Below are 24641 nucleotides of genomic sequence, written 5' to 3'. Positions count from 1 at the left end.
AACCAGGCTGGCCACTGTTGTCTTAAAGCTCGTTTTTCTGATTTTAGTCAGTGTTTGGCAGGAGCATATGTATGTGGGACTAGCCCCGGCCTTCGCCCTCACCTAGGCTGAAACAGGAACGCTGATAGGGTAGAGAGACATCAGGACAGGTGAATGTGTGTGATACCCAGGCAGACTTGGGCTAGGGGAGATTTTTCCTACAAAAATGCAGCCTCAGCGAGAAGAGGAACAGTTCTTCTCATGTGCACGTTGCTTTGTGGTGCGTAACACTTCGCTGGACATACTACCTCACTGAACCTTGAAACGCAGCAGGGTAAGTGGAGTGATTATTTCCCCACTTTACAATGGAGGAAGCTGTGACCTGCGCAAGGTGCCTCAGCGAGAAAGTCAGGTTTCTAGATCCACATTCTATCACCCCACATCGGGATGGACATTGCCAGTTGCCTTAGATTAAGAAAGCGATCATGAGGACCCCCCTGCTTCTTGGCCAGTTCCTCCTGTCACCCACATGAAAGGTCAAGGGTACCAGGCAAACAGGAAAGACCATGACAAGTCTTCACACCTAGAAGTAAGGGAAATGAAGAGAAGGGATCGCAGCTGTCCAAGTAGCACATACGCCCCTCACCCCTTCTCCCGAAGGAACGAAGTTGGCTTGGAAGCCCTCCGTTAAGTGAGGCAGCGGAGAGGGGCCAAGTCAGTCTCTTCCTTCTCTCTGCTTCTGCCGGGGAGCTACTAAACGTTGCTGCAAAGAGATTCCACTGCTTGTTTTGTGTCGACAGATGTCAGCGCTCAGATCACGTTAATCTCACTCTGCTCTACGTATGCGGGACGAGCATAGAAACAGATGTAGCCAGACATCTCTGGGCACACCCTCTCAGGCACCCAGGCTAAGTTGAGACCCAAAAGAGTAGGTCCATGTGTACCCGGCGAGCCTTTTGGCCCTGATTCTGCCATAGCAGGCTGCATAGAGAGAGGTCCGTTCAGAAAAGCGGTGAGGCTAACTGAGAATGAAGACTGGCTAGGCTGCAGAGCCTGTGATTACAGGAGCAATGCAGTGTACTCGGTCAGCCTGAGTCATACTTGCACACTGTTTCTGATGGGACCGCGCTCCTTATTTAATGGTGAGTGACGGGAAGTCAAGATACAGAACCAGCATCCAACACAATCTCAACTGTTTGTTCTCTGTGGCTTTTAATAATAAATCAGAATACCTAAGACCCTGTGTGACCTGGTACAAGTAATCACGTCCCACCCCTTGGCCTGTGGGTCTTCATCTGTAAAATGGGAGGAATACAATCTACTCTCAAGGATTGGTACGAGGACTAAATGATTGAAAACCTGTTGAGTGCTCTGCGAGGGCTTATGTGGCCAGGTCTTGAGTGTGAGGGCTGCTGTCAGGTTGGCAGGGGCGGGGATGGCGTGAGGTGGATAATATGAGACCCCACCTCTTTGTAGTTGTCTGTATTTTCTCGCCTTGTGTAGTAGATAATATACCATAGTGTGATCAGGAAAAGGAGTTGTAGCTCTGTGTTTGATTGTCTTGTCCCTTGCCCTTTCTCCCAAAAGGAAATGACATAAATTAAACTAGGAATTGAGAGGGGCAAGTTAGAGCTAGCCCTGCCTCCAACCCAGTTCTGTGTCCAAGGCCTATGCTGCTGTGTGTCCTTCTAGGTGGCCCCGGCTGATGGCTTCTCTGACCTCGCCATGCAAGTGATGACATCTCCATCAAAGAACTACATTCTGTCTGTGATCAGCGGGAGCATCTGTATATTGTTCCTGATTGGCCTGATGTGTGGACGTATCACCAAGCGAGTAACACGAGAGCTCAAGGACAGGTAGAGCCACCGTGACCACCAAAGGAACTACCTGTCCAGTGCCCAGTTTGTACAGCCCTCCTGTATAGTGTACCCACTCACCTCGTTCTTCTAGGAGGTGGCATCAACACCCATGTTAGAGCAGCAGCAGGTGTCCTCTGCGTTGTCCCATCTCAGACTTCGCCCGTGTCCATGGTGTCCTCCTCCTTCTCGACCATTTGTGCAACAGCAGCAGCTGGCCGCTTTGGTTATTGCCTTTGTTGGCAAATTTGGGTTTACCTGCCCGTAGACAAGTCTCTCTCGTACCAATGGAACTACCAGTACTTCCAGAACCAACTTACCTGACCTGCAACTCAAATGATTTTTAAAAAAAAAAACAAAACAAAACAAAAACCACCAAAAAAAAAAAAAAAGAAAGAAAGAAAAGAAAAAAAGAAATTTTTAAAGAAAGAAAAAAATGTATATAATAACACATCTCCTCCAGGCTTGACTTGGGCAATGGGGTTATTTCTTCTCTGTGACTGTAAAATGAAGCAGGACTTACGGGGAAAACACAGCACCCAATATGCTATATAACTGGGATGTCTTGCTCATTTCTCAAAAGCACCTTTGGACCATGTGGGGGCCACGGACTTCACCGACGAGTGGGAAATCAGTGACCAGTCTGCTTTGGGTCTTGTTTTCTTCTGCTAAAACAGTGATGCCTTCCAGATCTCACCTTAATAGAGCCACTGCTGGTCAGGACCCCAGGCCATGAGTATTTCTATGACCCCCTCACTTCAGTGAGGTAAAGCAAGCATGAGCTTCCCTAAGCCAGAGGCAGATGGGTTGGGGAGGAGATCAAAAGTGGGAAGCTGGTCAGAGGCTGGACCCTGAGTCCCAAGGAGCAGGATCCCAGGAATCTTCCTCCTCCAGGCTAGCACAGGACTCAGTTACATTCGGATTGACTCTGCTGGGGATAGTGGTTAGTCTGGAAGGCCTGCGGGGAGGCAGGGACTGAAGCAGAGAGGGAGCTCGGGGCAGGAAGGAGGAGCAGGGATTGATTCACTTTGCTCAGTTTTTAGGCAACAGTGCAAGTCAAAGACAATGGCTTATAAAGATTTAGTGTGGTCTCAAGATGTGACTGGCAGTCCAACCTGACCCTTGTGCAGGCTCAAGGCCACCTTCCCAGACAAGCTCCCTTATGCTTCTTTGTAGAGAGGACTTGGAAAGTTATTACGTTAAAAGATGGAGCCTTTTATCTGTTTTTTTTCTTTCTGTCCATTTGCTGCGTACACCCACTGTAGTAGGCATTGGCTGAGTGTTGTACTTTGATGAATCATCAGATGTTGTACTTCCAGAATCTAGCTTTATGGAAGCAATCTTCCTGGCTGTCCTCCTTCGTCCCTCCAGTGTGGGATGGCAGGTTTGGAGTGTAAAAGGGGAGGAGTGCAGGCATCACAGTGCAACTTGGCACACCTTGGTTTGAGTTTGGGGCAGGGAGTTACAGTGGGTGCACAAGAGGGCGGCATGTACAGTAGGAGATATATTTATATAATATATATTTTATTAACCTGTTAGACGTCCACAGAGTATTATAAATCACGTGCCTAAAACTGTCCACATAGACCATGGCGCCCCTCCTTGCCCTGCCCCCCCTTTGCCACTGTCCACATGTGCTGCGGGACGTATGCAACATTTGTCTCCCCTGAAATGTGTTCGATACAAAGTGGGTCAGTTTGTGGATCGGTTGATGCAGATTACTCCTTGTCTCATCTGAATGATGTGTATTTGAATACTGTGGTTTTCTTTGCTCGTTGCTCCCCTTCCGGGAGGCAGTGCGATCCAGAAGCCAGCTGTATCCCCCTGCCTAGGGTACTGCGAGTTACCAAGGGGAACTGCTCAGCTGCTTGGTCCCTTCAGTCCTGCTCTTAGGGTCTTCCTGATTGTCAGCACCTGTCCTGGGGGTCTTCCAAAACTTGAAACTCTTGGAGTCCGAGCAGCATACCCCTACCACCACCATTGTTGGACTGAATTGAGCTGGTCCGGATAGTCCACCTCCAGGAGTTCCCACCTGGGCCTGGGGGCTTGGGATTGAGAACCGGGGATGTCCTCTCAACGCGGGCCCCCACTGACCTGTCTGGCATGGTTCACAGGATAGAATAAAACATTCACCATTTGGTGAGTGTGCGGCTACCATTCTCCATCTCTGCGTTCTCCCTCCTAGTGTTTGTAAAACAAACCAATAGTTTAAGGTATCTGGACATTTTGGCTTTGTCTGAAGCATATCTGGAAGCTTGAAAAGGATTTTGATTCTTGAAACATTTATCATCTTTAGAAATGATACAATAAATAAAAGGGATAATTCTGCCAGTATTTTTGTTGCTTTTGCTAGAAAGCATTTCACCATCCTGCTTGGAATAGTTTCATATGACTGGTTCTTGAGAGTCCCAGGTAGTGTCCTGAGCAGTTTTCTACCTGCAGGGGGCCCAGCACCTTCTGAACCTGCAGCTCAACTGTATCCATTCTGCCCCCCATTTGGTATAATAACACAGGTTCTGGGGCACCTCTGGTCACTGGCCTCAGAGGTCAATCATGAGTAAATCACCTAGTCGACTCAAGAAGAAATCGCCCTAGTGGAGAAGCTGATGATGGACCTTGGCCTTTATCTCTTCTGATGTCTAGCCTGTGGACAATAACAAGCAGCTGGTGGGGGGTTTTCCACAGTCAAGGCCTCAGGCGTTTGCCGAAAATCCAGGTAACTCATCTGACCTTATTAGCTGTCTCCAGGGTCTGGGGAAGTCATATGAAGTGTGCCCCAGAACACTCCAGAGGCCCCGAGAAGTTACTCTCCTGGCCTGGAGGCCCTCCGGTACAGGAGATCGGAAATGCAGGGCGACTGTCAAGAACAAGACTCTTCCCTCTAACTGAGTTTCTCTCCCAGAAGGGTAGCCCTGGAAGTGAGACCCTTTCCCTGGTGCGGCCCTGACCATCCTCTGCTATTGCTGCTCTCCCAGGAGACGTGTGCTAGCAAGATGTGCTGAGGTAGGAGCATAGCCGAGGCTTGGGTTCACTCCAGCAGGAAAGTCTTCCTCCTCTACATTCCCTGGAGACCCTCTGGCTGCCACTGCCAGTTCTGTGGGTCCAGTCAACGCACTCCAAACCAGTGCATCCTGAGTACTGGTACTCAGCAGGCATTGGTTCGAATTCACTGCAGGCCTCCGGCTGTCTGATATCCTGTGCTTCCTTTTTGGGGGAACAGTGAGCAGCTCTGCCTGGGGGAAAGAGGGAGGGAGATTCTGCTTTCCTAGAAGAGGTGACAGAATTGTCAGAGTTCACTTCTTCCTATTTCCTGAAGTTGTGTCATAAAAGCATCCAGTGGTAAAGAGGTCTATAGTATCCATTTACTCATCAGACAAAATGGAACGGACTTCTGTGCCGACTTCCCTGTCTTCCCAAGAAAAGATTCACTCTCTTGTGTGAGTATGACTTCTGGAAATGTCTCCCATTCTCCCCACCCCCAGGCTTGCGGTACAGCTTCTGTCCCACAGATCCCCACTCTAGGGAGTCATCCAGGGGGAGAGAGATGGCTTCATGGGCCTCCTTTCTTACTTAGCTGGTCTCAAGTTCTTCTGAGAAAAAGCTTTCATATCCCGTTTCTTCCCCTCCCCCACCAAAAACTACATGTTCTCCACATCCAGCTTCTTTTAAGCAAGCAGATACAGAGAAGGAAGCTGGAAGGGACCCGTGGCAGCCAGCCAATCCAGCCTGACCCATTCAACCTAAATTTTGGCCACAGAACCACAAGCATAGAGCTTTTTGAATTGTGTGCATTTTGGTATATATATTTATATTTCAGGTTCTTATGGATTTGGGAAACCTGAAAGATCCTTTTTTTCTCCCCCGCTTTGGACAGCACCTACGTAGCTTTATCGAATGCAGCATTCTGGTACCCTGAATTTCTCCTCGGCCTTCAGGGACACTTCTCTCCTTCACCTCTTCTCCACTGCTCCCTGATTCCCAAGGGCCGTGGGGCCACAGCTCCTGTTCTGGCCTGCCCCTCCTCCCTTCCTCCCTTCCTCCCTCACTCTATCTCTCTCTCTTGTCTTTGGTTGGCCATCTCTCTAATACACTCCTCTTGGTCCTCCTCTGCATTAGGACCAGGGTCGCATGTTAGGACATTCAAGTCTGAAGCCGAATCCCCCTTCTTGCCCTGACCTCAGACAACAGATAAGTCATAGCAAACACAGACTGACTCTTCTGAGTGACAAGCTTCTCCCAGCCGTCTAGTGAGATCACTATGGAGACCCCAGGACTGCTTGTTATCTGGAGCACAAGGTGGAACTATCTGTTTAGTCTGGTGGTAGCAGGATCCTGACGGTGATTTCCTCTCCTTCCTCCTCCCCAAGATCTGTCACAACACACCGGTAGGGATGTTGTTGGGATACATGGAGTAGAGAAACCTTCCTGGGCAAGGAGAAAATTCAGATAGTGCCTCTATATTCTGTTTTTGCCTTCCCCCAGCATGGAACCCATGGAGCCCATGGAACCCATGGAACCTGGACCCCAGAGCCCAGCAGGCCTATGCCAGGAGCTAGGGAGGTTGGAGAGGCCCTGGGCAGACTGCAGTCAGTGCACGGGGTCGGGTGGCCAGCAGGACAGCCGGCAGCAGGAGCCTTCCTAGCAGCTTCTCCCGGCACAGTATTCCCAGGTCAGTCCAAGCAGGAAAACAGACTGAACAGCAGATGCTGTGTGACATCTTAGGCCTTGAACTTTTTTTTTTTTTTTAAGAAAGAGAAAATACAGAAAAGTAAAATTAACAAGCCTCTTTTGTAAATGATTTTTCTTTCTATGTATAAAATCCCAGCAGTTCCTTGTTTTTACATGTTCATGCTGTGTAATTTTGAGATGTTACTGAGATCCTGAACATAATGTGCATTTTTTTCTGTACAGATGAAATGGGAGAATTTAATAAAGAGTTTGCAGGTTTTTACTTGTTAAATCTTCTCTGGTGACTGGGAGGACGCCCCCAACCAACTGCTCTGTGAGGAGCATCTCCCGAGCTGTGCACCCTGACCCTACTCGCTGCACTTGGTGGTGTCGTTTCTGTCTCCTCAACTAAATAGGTCAAGCAGGGTAGGACCACAGGAACTTTGGAGGCCAGATCCTAGGTTTTCTGACCGTCAGGTTGATGTGTCGGGAATTACTCACTTGAAACCACATCATAAGGCTCCTTCCTGGGGAGAGCGTAGCTGGGACCCATCGTTGCACATAAGGCACGTGGATGCACTGGTCTCTAGTGGTCACCTTCCCTCTGGGCCCAGAACTAGGCCACATTTCTTGTCCGTGCCCTGTCAGGTCCCTGTTCATCAGCCCTCACCTCCCCGTTCCAACAGCCCAGTCCCAGGGCCAGTGACCCCTGTGACACCCTTCCTGAGGCTTCTGTCTCCTTCGCTATGGCAAAGCGAATTTGCATGTGGGTGTTACAAAATCCTCACTTAAGGAGTTTGCATGGACACAAGGATTTCTCGAAGTAGAAACATCTGTACCAGAATCTGAGTGCTAGGATGCCCGGTGAGAAAGGACCAGAGGACCCTGGGCCCAGGGTTTCTTCCAGAACTCAGATCCACTTTTTGCAGCTGTCACATGGGAGATGGTGGGCCTGCGTGTAGCGTGGAGGCCAGGAGAAGGCGAAGCGTAGAAGAACAAAAGAGGAAGAGAGAACAACTGGAAACACTCTGTAGGGAACTCTGGGCAGCCATCGCCCTGGATGGGAGGAGTCTGGGGCCAGATGCTCCTGAGAGTCTTAGAGAAGCTGCCTGCTGTGGTGCAAGTGTGGGAAATGAAGTCACTGGTATTCCCACAAGGGAGAAGTGGGTTCCCCAGCTCGCAGCATCGGCCCCTTGACGGGATGCCACAGCAGTAGTGGGGACTGTGCTGCCTTAGCAGTCTCTGAAGGAATCACCCTACCCTCAAATTCTGTGTGATCTTTCGGATTAAAAACCCTTGGCCAACTTAAATCCTCAGAGGCATTTGGCATTTGTTCTCAAAAGGGGCTGAGGAATGAAAGGATTTTAGCCAAAAAGGGGAAGAACTTTAGATACCCAACCCTCTGCTAGATGAAGAAGTGAGAGAGGGGGGGTGTGACCCGGTTTTCTCAGCTAGTGAGCAGCAAAACATGACGGCCTGCCCCTGCCACATGCGTTTCCCTCTGACCGGCCAGAGTGGCCTTGGGACCTGTATGACTTTCAGGCTCCAGCCTGCAGTGGCTGACCTGTCCTCAGAGCCAGACCATACCCTGGACGTCCCTCCCCTGGAAGCTATTGGCCTTGGTCCCAGGATCCCACCTCCCTTGCCCAGAACAACCCACAGCACAGCAGTAACTTCTCAAATTCCCTGTATTTATGGAGAAATTTGGACAGCCTGAGAGAGAAAGGGGGACCCGATGGGTAACGAAAGGCAGCAGACTAGGAGGAAGCCGGCCGGAGCAAGGAGGGAGGGTCCGGGGCATGGGCAGCCCCTCGGAGGACGTGGAAGCCCCTGGGGCTCGGCCACTTGTGCTCCGGGGCCGCGGCAGGAGTGCACCTCCTGCCCACCTGTGCCCTGGAACCGGGGGCCGCTCCTTGACCCCCTCTGGGGAGTGGATCCGTAGGGTGGGCCCAACAACAGCGATTCCTCCAGAGAGCGGCCAGGATGAGGCCGTAGAGGAGAGATGCGCCCAGCAGTCCCAGGTAGCAGTAGGTGGTGGCATTGAGGATCTGCTCCAGCTCCACTGTGAGGGAGACAGGCACAGGGTGAAAGTGGGCCCACGATGAACAATGCATCTTCATGGGCTTCTCCCTGCCCCTGCCTCCTCCTAAGGAGGCCTCTCTGGCTCACTTTATCCTCTGTGAAGTTGTGTTACTCCCCATTTATAGGATAAAAAGTTAGACTTAAGATCTGTAAGTGCAGAGATGGTCTGGACTGGATGGGGTAAGTAGGTAGGTGGATCCGAGGCCAAGAGAGGGTAAAAGACTCCTCCTCCACCTCCCCCCCACACTCCCCCCCCACCCCCCACCCTAGGGGCCACAGAATGTTGAAGGCTGAACCAGGACTAGACCCAGGTGCTTTGGACTGGGTCTACACCTTTTCCAGTCAGAATCTCAGGGCTCAGCTCTGACTGCATCAACACAGGAGCTTCCCAGACCCCCCCTGCGGGAGGGCCCCTCTCCTGGCTGAGCTCCTGAATATTTCCTGTGTTCCTGTCCTAGGACCTTTAGTGCAGTGTTCCTTGCATTTTAAACCTTGGTTCAGTGTCTGACCTACCCCTCTAGACTCACTAATATTCAGACTGTGTTCCAGTCACCTCTCTGCCCTGGCAAATACTTAGTACTCCATAAAATGATTGCTGAATGAGTCGATGACCATGAAAAGTCAAGGCTTCGCCACCCAGGGGGTCCCACGTCAGTGTCGGGGGGTCCGTACCTAGAAGAATGTGTCCACTCTTGTTCGCATTCTCCACTTCCAGCGTTCTCCTGTGCCCTGGAACAGAGCAGATGCCCTTCGTATAGCTTCCCTCTGCTCTGTCCCCCAAAGGAAATAAGCAGACATTCACCACTAGGGAACACAGAAGCCAGGAGTGACAGAGTAGGTATTAGGACTTTGGGGGTAGCTGGTCCCACAACACTGCACGGGCTCCAAAGCCACGTCCAGGCTTCACCAGAAGCTAGGGCAGAGCCAGGGGTTCTTTGCCACACACAGCAGTGCTTATCTTGACTTTCTGGTTTGCCAGGGAGTTATTGATGTCTGGGTTCCAGGTGGTTGCATCAGGAAGACTGGAGCACAACCCCTGGGTCCTCTCTACTCACCTCGGCCCCAGGGCAGGGGCAGCACGACTTCTAAGGCTCCACTCTGGTGCAAGCCTCGGCAAGTCACAGACATTCCTGCCACCTCCTGAGGCAGCTGCAGCCAGCTGACCATGGGATCCCCAGCTCCCCCAGTGGAGTCCTCTTCCTCCTGGTATTGGCCTTCCAGGACCCAGGACACCCTCAGAGGGTCAGGGTTATGTCCTAGGGCCACACAAAGTACATGGAAGGGAGGGCCGTAGGCTGGGATGAACAGGCTCAGCTCAGGTGGCTGCAGAGCCAGGGGTTGCCTCTTAGCTGTGGGGAAAGAGAGGAAGAAGGATGTTACCCAATACCACCAGCCTCTTCCAAACTCAGTCCTATTGATCCCCCTCCATCTGGGGCCTCTGGAGACTCTTCTACCCTTCCTCTATGGCCTTCCCTCACCTTTGTCAGAATCTACTTTGCCCCACTACTGGCCTTCTGGACTGTTGAGCAGAATATGAGCTGAGCTTATCTCTGCCACATGTACCTTCTGTCCTCCGGGCCTCCAGTATCCTTACTACAGAGCAAGGGAAGGGAAGGGATTTAATGTTCTTGATGAGGCTTCCCCTCCCAGGCCTAAAAATCTGGTCTAAGGTGTTTCTGTCCATCCTCAAATGCTTCCAGCCAATTCCACCATCAAGAAGCTTGAGCATTTTCCCTGCTGGCAGTCTACTCTCCTGGGTCCTCCTTCTCTTTCCCTCGTCCTACTGACAACAGCTTCCTCCAAGGGGGCTCCACCATCTACACCTTTCTGCCCACTGCCACCAGCTCCATTGCAATCGTATGCACTAGGGGCACCAGATCCCCACGCTCTTAGACTCACCCTGATAGAGCAGTTGGGTACCTTCTCCAAAGACATACTGGCCTGAAAACCATATGGCACAGTAGTAGGTGCCCTCATCAGCAGGGCTGGCATTGCCCACGGTCAGGAGCGCAGCATTCTGGGCTGGGTCCATCTCTGCCAGAAAGCGAGGATTCACACCAAAACCATAGGTGGGGGGAGCCCCTTCTCGCTGACTCAGCAGGAAGGTGGGGCCACTCCCCTTCAACTGCTGGTACCAAGATAAGACATGAGCCCTGGCAGGGCTTCCCTGCACCACACACCAGATCTGTGGATTGCCTCGTCCACTCACCACAGAAGACCGAGGCTGGAACAGAGAGGGCTGGAGGACTTCTGAGGCACCTGAAGAGGCAGAGAGGATAGTGACCCACTCAAAACAACTCAGTAGTCCTTTATTAGACACTGTCAGCTCAGCCGAAGCGTACCGTCTCACCAGAAGGCCATTTGACAATACCTGTCAAAACTGTACGTCATCACACTCTGTGATCTGGCAATTTTATTTCCATAAATTTACCTTAGGAAAATAACTGGACTCAGGTATACTGGTAGACCTACAAACAGGACTGTTATAATAATGAGAAAATACATGTAATTAGAGGAGAGGATAAAGTTTTAAATGAGACACCCGGTCTATGCAGTACTATGCAGGCCCCATAAAAGGAAAATGAAGAACTCTCACTTCTGGGTAGGATGGAGTTGTTGGCAGCCAAATAATGTTCCCACTGAAAACAACTAGAAAAGCCAGAGGAACAGACGATATTTCAGGTTTAAGAGAGGTACAGAAGCAACAGTGGCCAGAAGGGTTAAGGATGTGCAGAGGGAGGAACCACGGAGGTGCAAAGTGACACCTTTCAGCCACCTGCAATTGCCAATTCTGGCAAGAGGCTAAGGATCCAGGTTTTCCCCAGGGGGAAGGCTGCAGGTGAGACAAGAGAAATCAGCAGAGCCGTTTATAATCCCACAGGCTGCAGTGACAAAACCGAAAGCCTGAGGAACCTCAAATATATGTTCAGTTATCACCATTACCAGAAGTCTGAAATTTTATAAGATGGGAACCTTAAAAGCTAACCCCAACCTCTGTGAAGCAGAGCGGAATTTTGCAGAGTCACAGTGCTGAGAAGTTAAATGATCAGAGTTTGACATCTCTCAAAAGGAAACCCTCTGCTGTATACACCAGGATTTCAGTTCAAGGTCCCAAACGGGTCAGCCCTAGGAACAAGGCAAATGAGTAGTAGATGGAACTCCATTAAAACTGCATTCCATACACTTCTAATTGTAGAAGGAATTCTGGAATTAGGAAGCCACCATTTGACAACCACCATAGGAATCATCACTCAGACAAGAAGCATCAATAGATGATAAAATATTTTGGGTTTGGGTAAGTTTATTGATTGATTGATTGATTTTTTTTTTTTTTTTGAGAGAGAAAGAGCACGACTGGGGGAGGGGCAGAGCTAGGGAGAGAGAGAATCCCAAGCAGGCTCCACACCATCAGGGCAGAGTTTGACGCGGGGCTCGATCCCATGAACAGTGAGATCATAACCTGAGCCCAAATCAAGAGCTGGACGCGGAACTGAATGAGCCACCCAGGCACCCAGGCACATTAGCAAAATTAATATCAACAGGAACGGGGCAAATAGACATCATGTGCCTCCTGATACGGGGCACTGAGAACACAATTTTTCGGTGGTATTCCTGTCATAAATGCATGCCTGAATCTAATCATGAGGAAACATGAGGTTTGAAGCATCAAACCCAAGTTGACGTATATTCTACAGAATAACTGGCCTGTACTCCATCATGAAACGTGAAAACTAAGGAACTATTCCAGATTAAAGGAGAATAAAGAGACATGATAACTAAATGCAGTGTGTGATCATGGATCGGATCTTGGACCATATATATATATGGTCCATATATATATATATAGACCATCTATATATATTTATTTTACTCTAAAGAATATTGGAGAGAAAACTGTGAATTTTGAGTAAGATTTGTAGATGGAATATTAATGTTGGCTTCTTCATTTTGATCATTGTACTGTGTTACACGAAGACTGATGGATGACTTCTCATCAGAGATGATGGAAGCCAGAAGACAATGAAAAGACATTTAAAGTTCTTGCGTGAAAGCAAACAAACCTGTCAACATAGAATTTTTTCTTACCTAATGAAACCGTCTTGAAAATAAAGATGTTCCCAGATAAAAGCTGAGATAATATGTCACCTACAGGAATCCTTAAAGGGAAATCTCCAAGCAAAAGAAAAACGACCCTAGATGGAAACAGGGAAATGCATGAAGGAATGAAGAGTAATAGAAAGGGTAAATATGTAGTTAAATATAAATAAATATTGTCTGTACAAAGCAATAGAAATGTCGACTTGAAATGTCTTATAAGAACAACACAGAAGTTGGGAGGAGGCAAGTGAAGTTAAAATACTCTAACATTATAGCCTCATTAGAGAAGTGGTCAAAGTAGGATTATATTAGACCATGAAGTCAGAAATGCATATTTTAGTCTGTAGGAATAGCCACTAAAAGAATAATAAAAGAACGTGTAATTAACAAGTTTTTAGAGGAGGGAATATTTTTTAAAAGAATCCAGGGGCACCTGGGTGGCTCAATTGGTTGAACATCTGACTCTTGATTTCATCTCAGGTCATGATCTCACAGTTAGTGAGTCCGAGCCCTGCGTCAGACTCTGCACTCACAGTGTGGAGCCTACTTGGGATACTCTGTCTCCCTCTCTCTCCCAAAAATAAATTGAAAAAAAAAAAAAGAAGAATGCAAAAGAAGACAACAAATAAGAGAAAAGGGAACGAGAAACAAGGACTATAGTAGGTATAAACCCAAATATATTAGTAAATACGCTAAATATAAGGGGACTAAATTCTACAATTGAAAGACTAGGATAGACAGAATGGATCAAAATCTAACAACTATAACCTGCTAACAAAGATCACACCCTAAATATTAGGCCTTGAAAACACTGAAAGTAAAAGTATCATTATCACTGATACACCTATGCTAACATCAGATCAAATAGGCTTCAAGGCAAAAAAAAGTACGAAGAGATGAAGATGTACACTTAACGATGTAAAAGGGTCATTCCACCAGAAAGACATAAACCCAGCCATTTCAATAACCATATTAAATGTAAGTGGTCTAAACACCTCAATTGAAAGTCTGGACAGGAATCCTGTGGATATTCCATCCACAAGAAACCCACATAAGGACAAAAATAATTTAAAAGAAAGAGGATGGAAATGTCATACTATGCTACTATGATTTTTTTTTTTTAACAGAAGGGGTAGTATCAAAATCAGATAAACTTGATTTCAGGGCAAAGAATACTAATAGTAAAAAGTTTTATTTAATAATGTTAAAGAGTTCAATTCATTAGGAGAATGTAACCATCTTAAACACTTACACACATAATGGAATTTCAAAATAAAAGAAGCAAAAGTAATAGAACTGCACAGAAAGACAAATCCACAATAACGGCCAGAGATTTCAACACCCATCTTTTAATATTTGATAGAACAAGTAGGTAGAAAATCGCTGAGGATACAGACGCCTTGAATAATACCATCGACCCATTTACAAAACGGTACTTACAGAGCCCTCCACCCAACAACCCCCAATTACACTTATTTTTCAAATAAGGTTTGAACCTTATTTGAAACCAAATAAGGTTTGAACCACGGAACCTTTATCAACTTAGATCATATTCTGAACATAAAACAAGTCTTCATCCATTTAAAAGGATTCAAGTCACACACACAATGTTCTTTGACCACAGTGGAATTCAATTAGACACCAATGACAAAGATGTTTGGAAAATTCCCAAATGTTTGGAAAATAACTTAGTTCTAAATAACCCATGGGTCAAAGAGTAAATCTGGAAGTATAGCAGTATTTAGAAGTAAATGAAAATAAGAAGGTGATGGGTCAAACAATGTGTGAGTGCTGCTGACACAATAACTGGAAAGAGACCCGGGGCATCTATCCAGATGATAAAAGTGCTCTAAGACTCAATGCTGGTTACAGTTGCACTGGTACATTGGTAAATGTACCGATAAACTTGGTACATTTGTTGAAAACAACTAAATTGTACAGTGCAGCTAAACTGAGTGGATTGCGTGACACGTATACTTCACAGAAGTTGTTTCTAAAAACACCTAAGGACTGTTAAAGAAGAAATAAAATCGCATTTGCAGACAACTTAGTGGTAAACATAATAAAATTTTAAATGTATAATCTGTTAGAATTAATAAATGAGTTTATCAAGGTCACTGGATATAAGGTAAGTATAGAAAAATAAATTATAGTTCTATATTAACTATAAATAGACAATAAAATTAACAAAATACTACTTATGATAGCATCAAAACCAACAGATACCTAAAAATGAATCTTTTTTTTTAAGTTCATTTGGAGAGAGAGAGCACGCACACAAGCTGCAGACGGGGAGCGGGAGAGAGAGAGAAAGAGAGAGAGACCATGGCAAGCAGGCGCCGTGCTGTCAGCGTGGAGCCCCATGTGGCGCTGAAACTCTAGAACTGTGAGATGATGGCCCGAGCCGAAATCAAGAGTCAGACGTTTAACCGACGGAGCCACCCAGGTGCCCTCCCTAGAAATAAATCTCCTAAAACTATGCAAGTCCTCTACACTGAAATCTACACAACATTATTGAAAGAAATGTTTACAATGTAAGTAAGTGGAGACAGATACCACGCGCATGCATCAAAACATTCACTGTGATGGAGTTGTCAGTTTTTCCTAAAGTGATACACAGCGTCAAACTTAGCTCGTCTTCTGAGCCATAAAACAAGTCTTAGTACATTTAAAAGTTCCCATCAAACCCCAGCAGGTCTTTTTGTGGAAAATGATAAGCTGATTCTAAAATTTTTATGCAAATGTAAAGTTCCTAGAATATCTAGGGCAATCTTGAAGAACAGCAGAGCTGGAGGAGTTACACTCCCAAGAACCAAAACTTTCAAGGGGCTGATGTAATGAAAACAGTGTGGTATTGGTGCAAGAATACACAAGGGATCAGTGGAACATGAGCCAGAATCCAAAACGTGTCTACAGTTTTATGACAAAGCGATGCTATAAGGCTATGGAGAAAGGACAGTCCTTTTGTGCTGGGTCAACTGGATATGCACATATGCACAAGCAGTGAGTTTGTTTGTTTGTTTGTTTGTTTTGCACAAGCAGTGAACTTTAACCTCCAACTCTTACTGGATTACAACCAAAAATTTCAGCTGGATTACACATCTAAATCTGGAATGTAAAACAGGAAAGCTTGGAAAAAAACATAGGATGATATCTTTATTTATTTATTTATGTTGAGAGAGAGAAAGAAAGAACGAGAAGAGGAAGGGCAGAGAGAGAGGGAGACAAAGGATCCTAAGTGGGCTCCGTGCTAACAGCGGAGAGCCTGATGCGGAACTGGAACTCACAAACTGTGAGAACGTGACCTGAGCCAAAGTCAGAAGCTTAATGAACTGAGCCACCGAGGCACCCCGAGAATATCTTTATCAGCATAAACCTCGGAAAGAAATCTTAGTAGGCAAAGATTTCTTAAATACGACACCAAAAAAAGTCCGTTATAATGGAAAAACTATTATGTAAACAACATTAAAATTGGGAGTGGCTGTTTATCAGAAGACACCATTAACAACAGCGAAAAGATCCAGGGACTGGAAGATACAACACAAATAACCAACAGAGGAGTTCTATTTAGATTTTTAGTTATATAAAGATCTCCCATAAATCATGAACAAAAAGTCAAGTGAACCAATAGAAACATGAACAGAAGATTTGAACGGGCCCTTCACAGAACAGGATATCCTAAAGGTCAACAAACATGAAAACGCGCTCAATGCCATTATTCATCAGGGAAACAGAAACTAAGACTATGGGGAGATTAAAAAAAAAAAAAAAAAAAAAAAGACTAGGAGGACATCAGGCGCACGCGTACCTCAATGGCTAAAATGAAAAAGACAGGTAATTCTCAAGTCTCGGCAAAGATGTGGAGGAACGGGAATTCTCTTACACACGTACCTATCTGTTTTTGCTAATATCCCAAAACCTGAAGGAATTTTTAACCGTTAACAGCAGTAGCGTGTGGGTTCGGGACCATGGGAGGTCTTAGGGCTTTTAATAAATCTACTGCTGTGTAATTTTACTTTGCAGGCTTTACTCTCACCGTCAGAAATGAAAAGTTTCACATTTTGAAAAGAACAAGTCTCTCCCATCACGCTCGAACACCAAGACCCAGGACGTAGTGGTATTTCCTCGCCCTCCTCTCTCTTGACCTTTCTTTCTGTGGCACTTACCTTGACCACTCCTGGGTCAAAGCCGGGTCTGCCTTCAAACCCCAGGGGCTGACCCCACTCTGCTCCCCTCCCACCCGTCCATCAGCCCTTCCGGTGCCTCAGTCTCGGTCCCTGGGATCTCTCCGTCACCCTCTCTCCTGGCTCCTGGACAAGCGCACTGGGGGTAGCTCTTCCCTGAGGGCTCCTCAGTTTCTCTCCGGCCTCATTTCCACCAAATTAGAGTGAGGAAGATCCACCCCCCACCCCTGCATTCCCCATCCTCCAGCTTCCCCAGCCTGCAGACAAGTCCCAGTCTCCAGGTCCTGCAGATCCTGTCACACAGCTGTCCTCCCCTCCACCAAAGCCTCTTGAGCCTGGGTCACCTCCTGCCACCCGGATGGCCCCCAGCCTCCCGCTGCTCCTGCTGGCCCCAACGTCCTGCCCCAGCCCATGTCACACCCCCCCCCCCAACTCCACCGCTTTCACCAGACCCCCATCTACTAGCTAGCTGTGTGACTGTGGACACCTTATCTAAGCCTCAGTCTCCCTCTAAAATGAGGGTTGTAGAATCTACCTCACAGAATTGTCATAAGGATTCCATGAGATAAAGTCTAGCATACAGTGCCTCCTTAATCAATGTCACCAGTTTCTACTCTTTCTGTTCAGCTCCACGGGACCGCAAGGCACGGGTGATCTGACCCCTTCCCCAAGTACCGAGACCGCCCCTCCCACCCCTCAACTGCCCCGCCCAAGCCCCTCTGTCTGTCCAGGTCCGGCCCCTGCACCTCCCCCGCCCCCCTTCTCGGCACCCTGCAGTCACTCAGGCCTAGGTTCCTCATGGGAGGTGGGAGTGAGGGGTCCACCCGGCTGTGCACCAGCCGCTCTCCCGCCTTCCGCTTCCAATAGTCCCCGCTACGCTCCTAAACCAGAATCTGTCCACAGTCACAAACCTCCATCCCCATTAAACGCGAGAGGGGCGCCTGGGTGGCTCAATCGTTGAGCGGCTGACTTCGGCTCAGATCATGATCTCACGGTGGTGGGACAGCTCAGAGCCTGGAACCTGCTCCCTGTCTCTGCCCCTCTCTCGCTCTCTCTCAAAAAATAAATAAACATTAAAACAGTATTTTAAACGGAGCGAGAGGCCTAATTAGGATCTGGGACAGGGAGAGGGGAGAAGCTCACCTGAGACAGAGCGCAGCAGCCAGACACACAGGGCCCAGCCACGCCAGGACGCCGGGACTCTACTCGGGAGCTTTGGTGGCGACGCCATCTCTCTCCGTATCAGCCCGAGGCTGGACTGAGCGTGCAGCGCTTCTCCAACCAGGCCCTCACCGTGGCCCCAGAACGAGGGGCCTGACGTCGGCTTCCTCCCTAGGTGCGGAGGGGGCGCGGTGGGGGGGCGGTGTACAGACACAGGCGCGGTGCAATTGTGGGCCAACCCCAATATCCGGGTCTCTCGGAAAGCCCCTGGAGGGGTGGGGGTGGGGCATCTGAGCGCTGGGGCGAAGTACAGAGGACTACTTGGTTTGCAAGCAGTTCAGCAGAGGACTTGGTTTACTGGCCCCTGAAACCAGTCCCGGAGAGGTCCAGGCCTCGGGTCTGGCTGGGTCCGCAGGCCTGAACTGTGATGTCAGAGGCACACCCCTTTCTTTCTCTCTGCTCTGTAGCCGTCTTTCTTTCCGTTTGGTTTGCGGGCAGGCTCTCCACACGTGGTGGAAAGATGTCCCCCAGGGCCCAAGGCTCAGGTTGGCCAGCGTAGCCACCTCGGGGAAAAGGAAGAGCCTCCTTCCTGTTACTTGAAGCAGAGGTCCGAGGCTGATGTTGGTCGACCTAGCCTGGACCATGCACCTGCCCAGACCCATCCCTGTGATCAGTGGGCTGGCTGGGCCTGGGTCACCTGTGCCCTCTGGAAGCTGAGGCATGGGGGCAGTTTCAGAGGGTCTCTGGGGACTTGGAGTCACAGCATGGTGGTTCCCAGAGGAAAGCTGGATGCAGTCACCAGAGGGTCCAGAGCAGGCACCTACCTGTCCAAAGGGGCTAATGTAACAGAAGAAGGGGGGGGGGCTCTCCGGCCCAAGAGGGGCCCCTCTGCTGCCTCCTTCCAGCTTCTCAGTTTGGCAGCCATGTCCCCACACCCTCTCACAAAGCCCCCACCTGTTTCTCCACGTTGCTCTGCTTCCTGACTGTCCCAAGAAGTGGCCCGCAGTTTCTCCTGCGGCTCGGGAAGAAAAGCCTTGATGGCCTGCTCACCAGAGCCCTGAGACATCCTTCCGTCCCAGAGAGACCCAGACCTCGTGGTTCTGTCATAGCAACCAAGATAATCATAACAATAGATAATTGGCCACCTCCTCATCTTCCCTTCAGGTTGGGTTATCCGGTGGACTCGGCGCCAGTGCCACGAGGCACTTAGCACACACGGTACCCGGCATGTTGGAAGCACCTGGTGAATGAGGTAGGTCATGTTTTCCAACATGGCCTCCACAGTGCCTCTCCCCCCACACGCCCTTTCTGCTTCCACCCGAGTTGGCATTCATTTTCCAAGCTGAGATACAACGGACGCACAGTAAGCTGTACGTATTCAAAGTGTGCAGCTTGGTCAATTTTGACGTGCGTATGCCCCTGAAACCATCACCGCTGTCAAGATGTCGAACACATCCACCAGCCCTAAAAGTTTCCTGATGCCCCTCTGTCATCCCTCCCTCTCCCCACCTCTAGCATCTGCAGGCAACCGCGGGCGTGCTTCCCGGCACCACAGGTCAGTTTGCGTTTTCTAAACGTTTTATGTAAATTGAATAATACTGTGCATGCACTTTTTTGTCTGGTTTCTTTCACTCAGCGTCGTAACTTTGAGAGCCGCCCACGTTATTCCATGTACCCATAGTTAATTAATTTTTATTGCTGAATTGTACTTCACCGTATGCCATAATTTACTTACCTGTTCGCCTGCTGGTGAACATTTGGGGTGTTTCTCATTGTTGGCTCGTTCAAATAAAGCTGCTGTGAACATTCACGTGTAAGCCCTTGTATACACTCTCCTTCCTTTCGCAGTGATTACCTTGGAGTCACATGGCTGGGTCACAGGGTAAGTGGATGTTTAACTTCCTAACAGACCGCCCGGCCCTTTTCCAAAATGTTTGTACGAGAGCATCCTTGACACCCCTGCACATGGTCAGTCTTTTTTGTCTCAGACATTCTGGTAGGGGTGTAGTGATAGCTCATTGTGGTTTTAATTTGCCTCGTCTAATGACTGATAGTGTTGCTGGGTTGCCGTGCTGGGAGGAAGCCAAGCAGCGGCAGGCAGAGCCCACGTGTAGGTGTTCAGCTGACGACCAGCCACAGGCAATAGACATGTCGGTGACCCTCAGATGGTCCCAGCCCCCGGCCTTCAGGCCCCCCCCTCCCCCCGCCGATGCCACACGGGGTGGAAATAAGCTGACGCCACCAAGCCCTGCCCAGACGACAGATTCATGAACAAAGTAGACGACTGGTGTTTTAGAGATGACTTTTTTAAGCTTATTTATTTATTTTGAGAGACACACAGACAGCACGAGTGGGGGAGGGGCAGAGAGAGAGGGAGAGAGAATCCCAAGCAGGCTCCGCGCTGTCAGCACAGAACTGGACGCGGGGCTCCAACTCACGAGCCGCGAGATCCTGACCTGAGCCGAAGTCAGACGCTTAACCGACTGAGCCACCCAGGCGCCCCCAGAGTAGAGAATTGAGGAGCTTAAGCCCTCCTGTTGTGCTGCCTGGATTGGAATCCTTCCTCCACTACTTCTCCTCTAAGTCAACCAAATTCTTTAACCTCTCTGAGCCTGAGTTTTAGCTTCTTCAAATTGGGAACAGTAGAACCTGCCTCAGAGGGTGGTTATGAATCTAAAATGACCCGTGTCTGGCACAAAAACAGACATTCAGATCAATGGAACAGAACAGAGAACCCAGAAATGGACCCCCAAACGTATAGCCAGCTAATCTTTGACAAAGCAGGAAAGAATATTCAGTGGAATAAAGACAGTCTCTTCAGCAAGTGGCGCTGGGAAAACTGGACAGCGACATGCAGAAGAATGAACCTGGACCGCTTTCTTACACCGCACACACAAAATAAACTCAAAATGGATGAAAGACCTCAATGTAAGACAGGAAGCCATCAAAATCCTCGAGGAGAAAGCAGGCGAAAACCTCTTTGACCTTGGCCGCAGCAACTTCTTACTCAACACGTCTCTGGAGGCAAGGAAAACGAAAGCAAAAATGAACTACTGGGAGCTCACCAAAATAAAAACCTTCTGCACAGCGAAGGAAACAATCAGCAAAACTAAAAGGCAACCGACGGGATGGGAGAAGATATTTGCAAACGACGTATCAGATAAAGGGTTAGTATCCAAAATCTAGAAAGAACTTCTCAAACTCCACACCCACAAAACAAATAGTCCAGTGAAGAAATGGGCCAAAGACATGAATAGACACTTCTCCAAAGAAGACATCCAGATGGCCGACACATGAAAAAATGCTCAACGTCACGCGTCATCAGGGAAATACAAATCAAAACCTACCACGAGATACCACCTCACCCCTGTCAGAATGGCTAACGTGAACAACTCAGGCAACCACAGATGTTGGCGAGGATGCGGAGAGAGAGATCTCTTTTGCACTGCTGGTGGGAACGCAAGTTGGTGCAGCCACTCTGGAAAACAGTATGGAGCTTCCTCAAAAAATTAGAAAAAGAAGTACCCTAGGACCCAGCAATTGCACTACCAGGTATTTATCCAAGGGATACAGGTGTGCCGTTTCGAAGGAACACACGCACCCCAATGTTCACAGCAGCGCTAACAACAATAGCCAAAGTAAGGAAAGAGCCCAAATGTCCATCGGTGGATGAACGGATAAAGAAGATGTGGTACGTATGTACAATGGAGCATTACTCGGCCATCAAAGAGAATGAAATCTTGCCGTTTGCAACTACGTGGATGGAACTAGAGGGTATTATGCTAAGTGAAAGTAGTCAGCCAGAGAAAGACAAGTATCATAGGACTTCACTCATAGGAGGATTTTAAGATACAAAACAGATGAACGTAAGGGAAGGGAAGGAAAAATAACATAAAAACAGAGAGGGGGACAAAACAGAAGAGACTCTTAAATATGGAGAACAAACCGAGGGTTGCTGGAGGGGTTGTGGGAGGGGGATGGGCTAAATGGGGAAGGGGCACTAAGGAATCTACTCCTGAAATCATTGTTGCACTATAGGCTAACTAACTTGAATGTAATTTAAAAAAATAAAAAATAAATAAATTAAAATCTAAAAAGAAATAAATTAATACATAAAATGATCCATGGCAAGAACTTAGCCGACTCGGCCTGGCACCTGCTGCTGTTATTTTTACCAGCCTTGTCCGATGGCTGTATGGATATAAAAACGCCCTCCCTCATTCTCTCCCAGGGAGCTTGTCTGCCCAGCTCCTGGTGGAAAGGCCTCAGGTGTGTGGGTCAGATGAGTTAATATTGATTGGTCTAGGCAATTTACAAACATGGGATCGCTTGGGTTTTTAAAATCTGGACTCTCTCTGGGGCGCCTGGGTGGCTCAGTTGGTTAAGCGTCCGACTTCGGCTCCCGTCATGATCTCACAGTTCTTGGGTTCAAGCCCCGCGTTGGGCTCTGTGCTGACAGCTGAGAGCTCAGAGCCCGGAGCCTGCTTTAGATTCTGTGTCTCCCTCTCTCTCTGCCCCTCCCCTGCTTGCGCGCTCTCTCTCTCTTTCAAAAATAAACATTAAAAAAAATTATTTAAAGTCTGGATTCTCTCCTTTTAGGGCATGTATTGCCAGGCAAATGTTCTATCCCTCTGAGCCTGCTTCTTGCCCCCCCAAACAGGGTTAAGGCTGTCTACCGAACAGGGTGAATACGTAGGGATGTTATAAGGCACCGTTCTGCCACAAAGTGAGTCCCTGATAAATAGCAGCTATTAACACTAGTAACACTTATCCTGTGATACAGCAGGTAACAAATTAATTACTTTGGAAGGAAAACAAGGGTGGGGAATAACCTTTTTTTAAGTTTGTGTTATTTATTTTGAGAGAGGGAGAGAAAACATGCATAAGTGGGGGAGGGGCAGAGAGAGGGGGCGGGGGGCGGAGAGAATCCCAAGCAGGCTCGGCACTGACAGTCCAGAGCCCAATGCAGGGCTCGAAGTCATGAACCGTGAAATCATGACCCTAGCCAAAGTCACATGTTTCGCTGACTGAGCCACCCAGGCACCCAGGAATCACTTTTTAATGCAGAATTTGGGGAGCTTTAAAATTTTTGTATTATCTATATTGTTTTAAAATTGTAATCCACATTTTAATAAATTTTAAGAAGATTAATACATTCAAATTATCAATAAAAATTTAAATATGCTATATTGTGTGCCACATACAAATTTTTATCCCCATTTGCAGGTGACTTGAGGCTCTCATTCGTTTCTACCAGACATTCCATTTGTGACCAACGGCCGCTGGTCAGAGCTCGGTTTCCCGACCGTGGTCACGCCAGCCTCCCTCCTGCTGGCCTTACAGAAAATCAACCCAAGTATCCCACAAACGACTAAATTCTAGAAAGTTACACAGCTGTGGAGGAGGGGAGGGGCTGTGCTCTTGGGGAGCCTAGATGGGGAGGGGCAAGGCCACGCCCCGGGTCCGCAGTGGTACAGGCTCCGCAGACTCCCGATTTTCCACCAGTGCCCTCCTCCCTGAAGAGTCCACACCTCGCAGGGAACTGGAGAATCAATAAACAAGAACAACGACATAATATCCTGCCTCCAGCGCTTATGAAGGTCCCTGCTTGAGGGGAGAAGACGGAGTGAGGGGGAGAGTGCTAGATTCATGTCAAAAACCAAGGGAGCCAGCTGTTATCCCATAACAAAGTCCTCCAGCTCACGGGAGAAACCAACAGACAGACCTCCGTGGGATTCGGGGAGGATAAAGAGCCAGCTCAAGACTCTGCTGTGCCAGGGGGCGCCTGGGTGGCTCAGTCGGTGAAGTATCTGACTTCGGCTTCGGGCCTGATCTCATGGTTTGTGGGTTCAAGCCCCGTGTTGGGCTCTGTGCAGACAGCTCAGAGCCTGGGGCCTGCTTTGGATTCTGTGTGTGTGTGTGTGTGTGTGTGTGTGTGTGTCTGCCCTTCCCCTGCTCACACTCTCTTTCTCTCAAAAATAAACATTAAAAACACAAAACAAGACTGCGGTGCCTAAGTAAGTGGGTGGAGTGAGGGAAGGGAGAACACTGCAGCAGTAGTTTTGATTCATTCTGCAACGGTTAGGTCTAGTCACTTAGCCGTGCGTGGTAAGAGACTGGAAAACAATTGAAGAAAGATTCCCACTAACTCTGACGTACGAGTTTCTCAGCGTGGGGCATCGATCGGGTTGTCTGGTGTGAGAGCTGGTGTCCTCAAAGCAAAGAGAAAACAGATTTTGCTCAATTACTCGCCACCGACATAACGGTCCGAGCGTCTCAAAGCGCTCACGTGAGCAGCAGTGAAACAGATACGATTACCTTGAAAGGGAAAAAGAAGATTCTGAGAGCCGACCACTGTCAGGTGGGAAACAGGAAGCCAGTAGCCCCGTGCTAAGTGATTCATCAGCAGATAACATTGAGTGGCTTAACGTAAACACCCTGATGGAAGGCTGCCATTAGAGCTTCAACCCAAACCCCTCGAGGAAGAGGAGGAAGAAAAGCAGGAGTTTTCAGTTTTTAAACAGACAAATTTAAAAGTGAGTATTTCTTTAAGAAATAGAGCACACATACACTACGCACCCCCCCCCCAAATATATAAGAAATGGTACACGTA

The 24641-nt window shown here is 48.3% G+C and overlaps 2 protein-coding genes across 7 annotated transcripts in view; one reads left to right on the top strand and one right to left on the bottom strand.

Annotated features, from left to right (window-relative positions):
* GLG1 (golgi glycoprotein 1) overlaps positions 1–6786 on the top strand; it is a 147695-nt gene extending 140909 nt beyond the window's left edge. The window contains exons 26-27 of one of the 4 annotated variants that reach the window (XR_006211929.1): positions 1672–4551; positions 4738–6786. Coding sequence is in view for 2 of the 4 variants with exons in the window: in XM_042969590.1 (XP_042825524.1) it covers positions 1672–1835; positions 2879–2954 (240 nt within the window). In the remaining 2 variants the exon portion in view is untranslated. Of the gene's footprint in view, positions 1–1671 lie in introns of all 4 variants that reach the window. The other 3 variants (XR_006211930.1, XM_042969590.1, XM_042969589.1) reach the window with 3 other exon arrangements.
* Positions 6787–7891: 1105 nt separating this feature from the next.
* LOC122234345 (immunoglobulin alpha-2 heavy chain-like) lies at positions 7892–18549 on the bottom strand. Of its 3 annotated transcripts, XM_042970310.1 has the most exons (6): positions 18011–18549; positions 10795–10844; positions 10485–10710; positions 9641–9934; positions 9258–9314; positions 7892–8565 (listed from the first exon to the last, which is right to left on the bottom strand). In XM_042970310.1, exons 1-6 carry the CDS (start codon positions 18096–18098, stop codon positions 8261–8263), a joined length of 1020 nt encoding a protein of 339 aa, XP_042826244.1. In that variant the 5' UTR covers positions 18099–18549; the 3' UTR covers positions 7892–8260. The 3 variants fall into 3 exon arrangements, with proteins under 3 accessions (XP_042826244.1, XP_042826243.1, XP_042826245.1); XM_042970309.1 differs by having other exon boundaries at positions 10485–10844; XM_042970311.1 differs by lacking the exon at positions 10795–10844 and having other exon boundaries at positions 10485–10619.
* Between the last annotated feature and the right edge of the window lie 6092 nt (positions 18550–24641).

This window comes from Panthera tigris, chromosome E2 (genome assembly GCF_018350195.1).
Source record: "Panthera tigris isolate Pti1 chromosome E2, P.tigris_Pti1_mat1.1, whole genome shotgun sequence".
In the NCBI taxonomy this organism is placed as follows: domain Eukaryota; kingdom Metazoa; phylum Chordata; class Mammalia; order Carnivora; family Felidae; genus Panthera; species Panthera tigris.
The sequence above is the reverse complement of the archived record's forward strand: the minus strand, read 5'-3'. Positions and strand labels throughout refer to the sequence as shown.

What these genes read in the sequence shown, in the direction of transcription:
- LOC122234345 (XM_042970309.1), bottom strand. Translation starts at nt 18,098, where the DNA reads ATGGCGTCGCCACCAAAGCTCCCGAGTAGAGTCCCGGCGTCCTGGCGT. An exon ending in GCCCCTGCCCTGGGGCCGAG is followed by an intron (nt 9,315 to 9,640) that starts GTGAGTAGAGAG and finishes GCTCTGTTCCAG; the next exon opens with GGCACAGGAGAACGCTGGAA. An exon ending in GAGTGGACACATTCTTCTAG is followed by an intron (nt 8,566 to 9,257) that starts GTACGGACCCCC and finishes TCTCCCTCACAG; the next exon opens with TGGAGCTGGAGCAGATCCTC.